Here is an 11,026-nt window from a genome sequence, read left to right as displayed (position 1 = left end):
GAACATGGACACAGAACTTGGCTGGAGATTGTGGCTAGAGATCCTGGCAAGGCTGCTGATCAACTGAACGCTGTCTCTGTGACATTCCTTCTTCGCCGACTCCGTCCACACCTTTGGGGACCCCTGGACCTGCTGGGGTTGGACCCCAGCAGTTATGCTACATGAAACATGGCAACCTATACTTTCTTATCACAATGCTAATTATGTCTGTAACTATTTGTCCATTATCATCTACCCTAGTAGATGGCAAACTCCATAGACAGAGACTGTGTTTCATTTTCACTGCTTTATCCTTGATGCCTAGAATATAGAAAATAATCAAATTTATTGAGTAAATGATTTATTCATCCTCTAGACAGAATATTCTCTTATATTACTGCTTACATGACAGTCTTTCTTTTCTCCAGATAACATATTTAAAATGCTCTTAAATTTTCTTTTCTGATCTTTATTATTATTGTTTTCTAGATTTTCTCTAAAATGTCCAATTTTCTATTTAAAAAAACAAAACAAAATAAAACTGGAGGAACATTGAAGAACGTCTGCTATAAAACACAGAATGGACAAAAATTATAAAACACCATTAGCAGCCCTGGGCAGCTTGGCTCAATTCCTGGTCAAGGGCACATTGATGTTTCTCTCTCTCTCCTTCCTTCCCTCCTTCTTTCCTTTCTCCACCTCACTAAAAACACCATAGGCAACCACCAATATAATAAGTCAATTAGCCAAGGATTATCAATGGATATTAAAATTAGGCAAAATATTGTAGAACAACAGTACACAAAGTCACAAAGTATCAACCTTTTATATCAATCATATTTCTTCAAGTATTTAATTACCAGTGATATGTGTTGAACTGATAAACCTGTATAAAGTACAGTGTAAAGCTTTCTAAAATATATATAAATCAATTAAGCAAAACAATGCAGCTATAAATGACAAGGCAGGGCTATGGAGTCACAAGGTAAGAGCTGAGACATGGTACTCTAGGACTTCACAATAAAAAGGAAGATAAAGAAAAAGCCAAGTTGAGAATTCAAAAATACTATTCTATTGATGAAAGGAGATGACATCTAGTATTGAAGTCTGGGGTAACTAAAACAGATTGAATTTTTTTAAGTGCTACTATCTGATCATGAAAAAGAAACAAGAATCCACACCAACTGGTACTTTAATGTATGTGAATTGCAGGATATTGAGTAGGTACATGAAAAAGATCCTCACCGAAGCCCTGGGAAGAGGCAGAATTTAGATGAGAGGCAGGTATTGACCTGCAGAGACAAAGTGCAAGCAGAAAGGGAAAACCACCGTAATGCAAACACTCAGAAAGCCTGCCTTTTGTGAGAATTCTGTAAAAATTCTATCACCTTAGTTACTTCTGCATTTTATTAAACATCAGTTGAACAAGTGACATGTAAGAAATACCTATTAGCTTTAATTAATGTCTATTGAACAAAGATGTATAATATTTCTGAAAGGTCCCACTTATAAGTCTCAGGATTCCCAGATTATACTGTGCCCTTCCTTTAACAAACACATCAAAGAAATACAAATGTAAGTGAAACAGGGAAATAAAAAAGAAACTGTTAGTGGCCGTGCCCATCACAATTCTTTCCCAAGAGGTTCTCTTGAGGAAAGAGCCTATAAACGTGGCACATATATCCTCAGCTTGCACATTCAGACTCTCCTGAATTTGTAATTTATACCAATATGAGCAAAGACATATTTTGAATTGAAAATTTGTCATTTTCACAGTCCTACCTTCAGTTTTCTGCTGTAAAACTGCCATCAAATGTTCTATAGCTTCATCCACGTGCAGTCCATGGAGGTCTAAAACGTTCTGTGGCAGCAGGGAGGCATTGACTTTCTCAAAGATCTCTATCGCAGCAAGGTGATTAGCTTCCCTCATCTTCTGCTCATGGAGACTACCCTTTAATTATAAACATAACACCAGGAAACACTTGTGATACTTGTCACTTGGTCGGCAATGAGGAAACAGTGGCCCAAATAAAAGGTAGAACAAAACAGGGAATAGCTAATCTAAAATAGTTTTTAATGCAATGAGCTAATATGTAAGAATGCACCAAAATTTAGGTAAATTTCAGTGTATTAACAAGATAGTTCTCAAACTAATGAATCATTTCAAACCTATTTTCTGATCCCCAAATCATAGAAAACAAACACCATCCATCTCAAGAAGGAATCCACTGGTTTATCCTTTGATAATCCCGCATCTCATCCCTTTTAAAACCTTGTAATTACCCCTGAAGCCATCCCTCACGGTTTACTATTAGGGCTCACAGGGTTATACCAGCTTGATGCCTTTCTCTGCTCAGTCACAAACAAGTAAGCCATATAGAACCACAAAAATAAAAGGTCAATCAGGCAATACTATGCCAAATGAGCCCCAGTAGAAATTTTATTTCTCTGAAAGACAGTAATGTAACTTCCTTTTTCTGATTATAAAAGTGATACATTACTGAAAATTCTAACGTGATTTAAAGCACAAGGCCCCTGTGATCCCACCCAGAGATGGCCAATATTAACATTCTGCTGTCGTTGCTCCAGACTTGTATCTGTTTACAAGTGGTACTGAATGGGGGAATCTAACCTAAAATAAAATACAGGCTGTCAGAATAAACTGCAATTCCTGTAAACTGTAAATGCAACAGCAACCACAGAAACTGAGCATTTCAAAGGAGATGAAAGTCTCAGAACCATACATTTCTTATATATCAAGTTACCTTATACCACTTATATAATCTACATTCCCCAGAATAACTTAATCTCATCCCAATACAAGTATTATCTGCTTCCAGATTATTCAGACATCATAAGTGACAAAGAAAAAAACAATGACCAGTTTTCCTCCCTACCTGCTGAGCATAAAATGTGGCGACGTTTTTCTTCCCCATGCGATAAGCCTCTTTGGCCTTGCTGTAGCATTCCATCCTCTTCTGCTGGTGCAGGAAAGCCTCGGCCCTGTAGTCGTCGTACTTGGGGTACTCAAAATCCTGGAAGGGTGATTCACTCGGTGTATCTTCAGTCTCCTTCGATTTCTTTGCCTATACGATGTTACCCAATAAGTACAATACAAAGGAAGTAGGAAATATAGGCTTTACCTTCATAAAAATATATATGAAAACTAGGCTCTACTATTTTTCATCTTTCTTCTCAGACAAAAACATCTCCCTAGTGTCTACCTAGTAAGTCATGCACTTATCAACTAATGCAAAATTTTTCAAATTTTAGTTTGTGAACCCATTCAAAGGGTCCAGTCACTGAAAGTAGGAACGGCAGGTAACTCCTATTTTTTGTAATGGCATATTTCAATTCAACAAAATAATCCACTTTAAAAAATGAGCATAGGACCTGAAACAACACTTGTCCATACAAACAGCCAACAGTATATGAAAAGATCCTCAACTTCACTAGCTATTAGGAAAATGCAACTCAAAACTACAATGAGATACGACCTCACACCTGTTTGATGGCTATTATCAAAGTAACAACAGGTGTTGCAAAGGCTGTGAAGAAAGAGGAATCACCATTCACTGATGGTGGGAATGTAAATGGGTACAACCACTATGGAAAACACAATGGAGGATCCCCCAAAAATTAAGGTTATGACCCAGAAATCCCTCTTCTGGGTATCTACCCCCCAAAATTTGAAAACATTTATTCATAAGAATATATGTATCCCTATGTTTACTGCGGTATTATTCACAGTAGCTAAGACATGGAAACACCCAAAGTGTCCTTTGACATATGATTGAAGATGTAGTACATAAAATATGAAATACTGCCAATTTGGGACAACATGGATGGATATTGAGAATATTGTGCTAAGCAAGATAAGTCAGATAAAAAAAATCAAGAACCATATGATTTCACTCATATGGGATATAAAACTGAAAACAACAAATGAACAAATAAAAACTCATACACAGACAATAGGGTGGTGGTTACCAGAGAGAAAGAGGTGGGAAGTAGTAAAGGGTAAAGGGGGTCTCAAATATATGGCGACAGGAGGAGATTTGACTTTGGCTGTAAACCAACAATGCAATACACAGGTGATGTATCATAGAATTGTAACTTGAAACCTACATGATTTTAGTAACCAATATCACCCCAATAAAAACTTTTTTAACTGATTAAAATAATTTTATTCTTTTTAAAACAGAAGGGCATGTGTAGTGACCATGCCTGGTAGGTAGTAAAAATCTCAAGTGCGTTTATAGGAGCAGTTTTTAATCAGATGACTCCCAACTAGCTGCTATGGCAGTGTTGACTTAATGAGCTTTTGGAAAATGATCTTTCAATCAAGTAATTGCTATTCAGAATAGACTTTATATTTAAAGAAGCAAAAGTAACCAAGTTAAAACACAAGGTACTGGAAATAATAATTATGCAAATTTGCCTTAATGCTTGCCACCAAATAGAAAATTCCATTTTTCTGAAGAAAATTCTTATACAGTACACATCCAGATGTTTCTAAAATATCAAAGTCAATATTAAAAATCAGCACTTGTGACGTCTATATCCAATTTGGCTTTCATTTATTTATCCACTCTCCAAAATATTATTTGCAAGCAGAAATCTGATGTTTCTTAGCATGTAATTGGAGTGGGGGGATTGGAGGAGGGGTTTAATCACTATGATTGAGTTGATTTTCTTAAAAGCCTAAAAGAATCCCAAGTATCGGGTGCCATACATTTTATGAACATTGAAAAGCAAACCCCCCCAAAAAAATATAAATTTCAATTTTTTTAAAATAAATCATGTTTTTCTGATATAATTAATTGAAAAGAAATCAGTTTACTTGTTAAATTTCCAAAAGCTAAAAACAGTCATTAAATTAGAAATATTATGAGGGATTATAATTATAATGTACTCTATAAGACAATCTTTAATAAATGCCAATTAAGGATTTTATGTAATAGAATTTAATATATATTAATATTATGAAACATTATATGTATTATACAATATATATATCACTAATTGATAAGAATAATTTTTCAAACTTTCTCCCTGTGAATGGAGTTCAGAAGCCAAGAAAGGTTGAGAAAAAACCTTTGATAGTTGTATAATTTTTCACTCATTACATTTTGCTTACTTGGCCCCTAGAATTCTAGAGGATTGAAAGAGTTATAGAAAATAAATGAAATTTAAAAAGAGAGAGAAGAATAAAAATAAAGGCATCATCATACTTCTAATTCATTACCGGGGTCAAAAATCTATAAATATACAGTCAGTTTATTGTTGTAACAAATATCCAGTTTATTTTACAAAAGAGCACAAGGCTCTCTCTGGCATAGAATATTCATGGGACCTACATCCTTATATCACTCTTGCCAATACTTAATCACAAGCTGGTTACAGATTAATGTTTAAATATTCTGAGTGTATGGCTGGCATCCCTGATAAAATCAAAAATTTTGCAGGGAGGGGATAATAAAAACGCTTTCTATGACTTCTGAAAGCCCAGAGTGACAAACACTGTGAACATAAATATTTCATAGCATTAGTCTCTCTGTTGGTGTTCATACTAAAAAATGCAAATCACATTTGCTTCTCTGGGAAGAGACCCTTCATTTCTTATTTTTTAAAAGAAAAAAACAGCTATAATGAGAGATGCTTCCTCAAATAGCCACTCTCTTTTAAAACAAAACTAAGGTTTATTTTTGTACCCGATAGTTCTATGGTTTACTATTACTTCATTAACAGGAGCCAAGTGAAATCGAAATATAGGCTTCCCAGGAATTCACCTAATTAGTGTCACTTATTCTGTTGAAAACATGATATATTATAATACCAAAACCATTTCCTATGGTAACAAGCCCATAAATTTTATTAAAGGCTAAAGGGGAAAAGCAGTAGAATTAATAAAACACAGCTATAAATGTTAGTTTCTTGAAAACAGATAAACCAAAACATTACTGGTACAAAAAAAAAAATTTACTGGTACCATGATACTTCCCTTTAGTATATGTGGTCCCTTAGGGTCCTAGGACAGCAAACAGAATATTCTCACAAATGTAAAAAGGTTTTTAGCAGCATTGTGACACCTGACTACATTTTGCGAGAAAGACTAAGAATAATCTCCCAAATAACTTAAAGTTTACATTTTGGCCAACATTTACATAACACAGAATCTCCTTTTCTGATTCCAACATTTCCCAATCATCTCCAACTTTGAGCAATACACCTTCCCATCACCATAATGATCCATGGTGCCATAATGATCCATGGTGCCTTGCTCTCGTCAGGAGAGAAAAGAAGTAATCTTCATTCCCAGTTTGGCCTGGAAGGCCTCATCATCATCTTATACACTCTTCGCACCTTATAATAGGCTACACCTGTCTATCCATGATGAACACAGGCATCAGGGGTATCACTTGGGGTGTCTGTTAATGTACAGCATTAACAGATCACATGAATATCAAAATTAGCTATGTCCTACATATCAACTAAGTGATGGTGAAATATTAAAAGAAAAAATGGCCCTGGCTGATTTGGCTCAGTGGATAAAGTGTCAGCCTGTGGACTGAAGGGTCCCGGGTTCGATTCTGGTCAGGGCATATGCCCTGGTTGCTGGCTCGGTCCCCAGTGGGGGGGTGGGGGGGAGCAGGGAGAAGAGGGGTGCAGGAGGCAGCTGATGGTGGTTCTCTCTCATCATTGATGTTTCTCTCTCTCTCTCTCCCTCTCCCTTCCTCTCTGAAATCAATAAAAATATGTTTTTAAAAAAATGGAGCACACAAGTTATCCCTGAGTGGTCTTATGAATAAATAAGGATAGTGGGTTACTAAAGGTCTGTTAAAAAAACAAACAAACAAAAAAACCTAAATCTAATACATACAAGAGTAATATCAATTCTATTTCTATGCATTTATACAATCCAAAAATAAAATGAAGAAAGCAATCTCATTTATAATAGCATCAAAGAAAAGAAAAGAAAAGAAAAAAATAGCTTTTCATATTTGAAGGTAAAAAAAAGGAAAATATTTTAAAGTAAATTTAACGAAAGACATGCAAAACTTAATACTCAAAACTATAATATCCTATTGAATGAATTAAGAAGGCCTAAATAAATGGAAAGATACTCCCTGTTCAAAGATTAGAACACAATAGTTAGGATGGTAATACACCTCAAACTGATCTACAGACTCAACACAATCCCCATAAAAATTCCAGCTAGCTTCTTTGTAGAAACTGGCAAGCTGATCCTAAAATTCACATGGAAATGCAAGTGGACAAGAACAGCCAAAACAATCTTGAAAAAAGAATATAGTTGGAAACTTAACTTCCCAATTTTCAAAATCAAGACAATATGGTACTGACACAATGATACACAGATCAACGGAATCGAATTGAGAGTCTAGCAAAAAACTTACAGTCGATTCATTTTCAACAAAAGTGATGAGAAAATTCATTGGGAAAAGAACAGTCTTTGCAACAAGTGATGCTATGACAAATGGATATGCACATGCAAAGCAATGAACGTGGACCCCTACTTCATGCCACATACAAAAATTAACTCAAAATAGATCAAAGACCTAAACAGAATGCACACTAAAACTGTAAGACTCTTAGAAAAAATAGGTGTAAATCTTCATAACACCAAAAGTACAATCAACAAAAGAAAAAAGATGATTATGCATCATCAAAATTTAAAGACCACCATCAAAAAAGTGAAAAGACAACCCTCAGAATGGGAGAAAATTCTGCAAATTACATGGCTGATAAGGAACTTGAATCTAACATGAAGAACTCCTCAAAAAAAATTGCCTAATGGACAAAGGATACAAATAGACACTTTTTCAAAGAAGACACAGAAATGACCAACAAGCACATGAAAGAAAATATGTTCAATATCACCAGTCATCAGGGAAATCAAAATCAAAATCACTTCTGTGTTAACCACATCTTTTATTTCCTGAATTCTGATTCTTTGGCATCTAGGGCCCTGCTAACCCCTGGAGAAACAGCCCCCTCACCCCCAACCCTGGGGTTAACAAATAACTCACCTGCCGGTGCATCTTATATATGCAAACCAACCAATCTAGACCTCATATTGCAACCACTGCCTTTTGGGTTTTGGAGTTCTCACCCACTGGACTACCATCAACATACCCTAGTCACCCAGGCTAAGTACCAGAAAACTAGGGATGGTTCCTATGCCCCAAAGCCTACAGAAATTATTCAAACTAGCCAATCCTAAGCCTGCTTACCTTGCCTCACCTATTCCTTCCCACAGAAACTACAAAAAAACCTCTTGCCCACATTTCCCCCACCTACTCCCTCTGGCTCCTGACCAACCTGGTGCTTCCCATATGGCCCTGGATGGTGGGCCATACCTCCTGCTGCTAGAGATCTGTGCATGTAATAAACTTCTTCCTTCATGCCATCTCCATGTGTTAGTGTCTGACCAGGTACCCTTAAAACAGCTTCACACCCTCTAGGATGGCTATAATAAAAAAGACTGAGAGAATGTGGAGAAATTGTAACCCTCATACACAGCCGGTGGGAATGTAAAATAGCCACTTTGGGGAAAAATTTGGCAATTTCTCAAATGGTTAAATATCTCTACCCACATAGTTACTGCCTAAGACCCATCTATATTACAATCCCACTACTATTCAATTAAGCCTCATACTCAATTGTGTAGTCTACACAGGAAAAGTTACAGAAATTAAAGTGCTAGTGGTACATAATGACAATGACATTGAAGGAAAAAATCACAATCAGCTATAAATTCATTACTTTGAGTGAAAAGACATTCTAAACCAAACATGGTATTGGTGGTTAAATTTACAATCTAGTCAAAATGGTAAGAAATAATCATTAAATTATCTCAATAAAACAATTATATTTTCAAATACATTTATTTACCATTATAGTAAAAAATAAGTAATTCTATACCTTTTTCTCCTTAGACTTCTGTGCAGTGTAAGAAGTGGCATTCTCATTTTGGTGAACAAACTCTGGTGCTACAACTGTTTTTACAGGGTCTCCTTCAAGAACACAGTTTAAAAATTGCACTGTGTGTTCTAATGAATAGCTGTAGAGTTTAAGTACAAATAATGTCAATAGATAAAAATAAAAGTTATGTGAAAACATTAACATAAGCAATCCTTTAAACATTTAAGAAAAAGATAGTAAATGCCCATCATGCAACTCAAAGACTTAAGAATGATAGAGGGAAACCACCAAGTATAGGCTCTCAAAATGGTTTAGAAAATGAATACTAGCCCAACCAGCGTGGCTCAGTGGTTGAGCATCAACCTATGAACCAGGAGGTCACAGTTCGATTCCTGGTCAGGGCACATGTCCAGGTTGCCAGCTCAAGCCCCAGTGGGGGCTGTGTAGGAGGCAGCCAATCAATGGTTTCCTCTCACTGTTGATGTGTCTATCTCTTCCCTCTCTCTTTCTCTCTGAAATCAATAAAAATATATTTTTTAAAAATGAATACTAAAAGAACGTATTGATAATTCTTTTTCTGATCTTTTATTCTAGGTAGATTATATATAACAAAGCTATCATCTTATCACTTCATACTTCTTAAATCCCTTACTGGATTTACACATGGTTTCAGTATCCTTCAAATATCAAATACAGACAGTAGATCTTTAGACTGATATTTTTATTGTGTTGAAAATCACTTTTTAATTACGCAATGGGGTTTTAGTCAAAGAAATCTAAGCAGGGATACAGAAAGGAAAAAGTCAAACACTATCCTACCTCTCACCCCTACATTATTCAGGCATGTTTTCTGGTGATGTATTATCTGTAGTAAGAAATTCTAGAAATTGAACATCTGAAATTCTCATGTTCTAATATCTGAAGAAACTCATTCCAAAGCAAATTATACATGATTTTATACTGCTCATTATTTCAAATTATTTATGCCTCTGATTTTTCCAATGGCCAGATAGTGAAGAACTGAGCACTAAGAAATATTTTTGAAATGTGATAACTAGTTATCTAAAATAACGTGATTATTTTCTTATTCTTCAATTTATTAAAGACAACCCCTGAAGGAGCATCATTTGGAACCAATTCCACTTTAGGTTTCTCTCATCTTGCTGTCTCAGACATGCTCAACACACAGGAGCTTTTAGGGCCTGGAAGCTACCAGCAATTATCTACATCCTAACTAGTTCTTAAAATCACCCAGCTTACCCACTCATAGGGCTGGAAGCCAGTGTCCACTACTGATATTGCTTGAAGGGTACAACCCTAGAAAATTACACCTCAGGCATATACTGCAGTAACTGAACCAAATGACCCTTTTTACTGACTTTAGAGAGAGAGGAAGACAGAGAGAGAAACATCAATATGAGAGAGAAACATTGATCGGTTGCCTCCCGTACCAGCCCTAACCAGGGATGGAACCCACACTCTGACTAGGAATCGAACCTGCAACCTAAGTATGTGCCCTGACAAGGAATCAAACCCACAACCTTCTGGTGTATGGGACAACATTCCAGCCAACCAAGCCACCCGGCCAGAGCAAGAAAATCCTATATAATAAACGAGAAACATGTAAATTGACCATCCCTCTGCTACACTCACCAGCCAATCAGGCATGTGTATGCAAATTAACCTGACAAAGATGGTGGGTTGATTTGCATACACAGGCGCCAGGCGGAGAGCAGAGCGGGAGAGCCGGCAGAGAGTGAGTGGCTTGAGGAACTTGGCTCCCCAAGCCGCCAGACGGAGAACAGAGAGGTAGAGCTGGCGGCTTGAAGGACTTGGCAGAGTGGGAGGCCATGGGACGGAGACAGAGCAGGAAGGGAAAACCAGGAGCGTGGGAAGCACCAGAAATTCTGGGAATAGTTCTGTGGCAGCCCCAGGACCATAAGCGGAAGCCCAGAGCTCAGGGAGCACTAGGAATGCTGGGAATCGTAGTTCTGGTGGCAGAGGGATCTCCTAGACCAGTGATGGCGAACCTTTTGAGCTCGGCATGTCAGCATTTTGAAAAACCCTAACTTAACTCTGGTGCCGTGTCACATATAGAAAT

At 36.7% G+C, this 11,026-nt stretch overlaps 1 protein-coding gene across 5 annotated transcripts in view; it reads right to left on the bottom strand.

The window, feature by feature from the left end:
- The window catches only part of N4BP2 (NEDD4 binding protein 2), a 79,071-nt gene that overhangs the window by 10,696 nt on the left and 57,349 nt on the right, over positions 1–11,026 (bottom strand). For 4 of the 5 annotated variants that reach the window (XM_006759303.2, XM_015561029.1, XM_006759306.2 and 1 more), the window contains 3 exons: positions 8,926–9,064; positions 2,877–3,065; positions 1,762–1,930 (listed from right to left, as the gene is read on the bottom strand). In XM_006759303.2, coding sequence (XP_006759366.1) covers positions 1,762–1,930; positions 2,877–3,065; positions 8,926–9,064 — 497 coding nt within the window. The remainder of the gene's footprint in view (positions 1–1,761; positions 1,931–2,876; positions 3,066–8,925; positions 9,065–11,026) is intronic. The other variant, XM_015561028.1, reaches the window with a different exon arrangement.

The sequence above is a fragment of the Myotis davidii genome, unplaced genomic scaffold (genome assembly GCF_000327345.1).
Source record: "Myotis davidii unplaced genomic scaffold, ASM32734v1 scaffold235, whole genome shotgun sequence".
Taxonomy (NCBI): domain Eukaryota; kingdom Metazoa; phylum Chordata; class Mammalia; order Chiroptera; family Vespertilionidae; genus Myotis; species Myotis davidii.
This window is presented reverse-complemented; position numbering and strand designations above follow the sequence as displayed.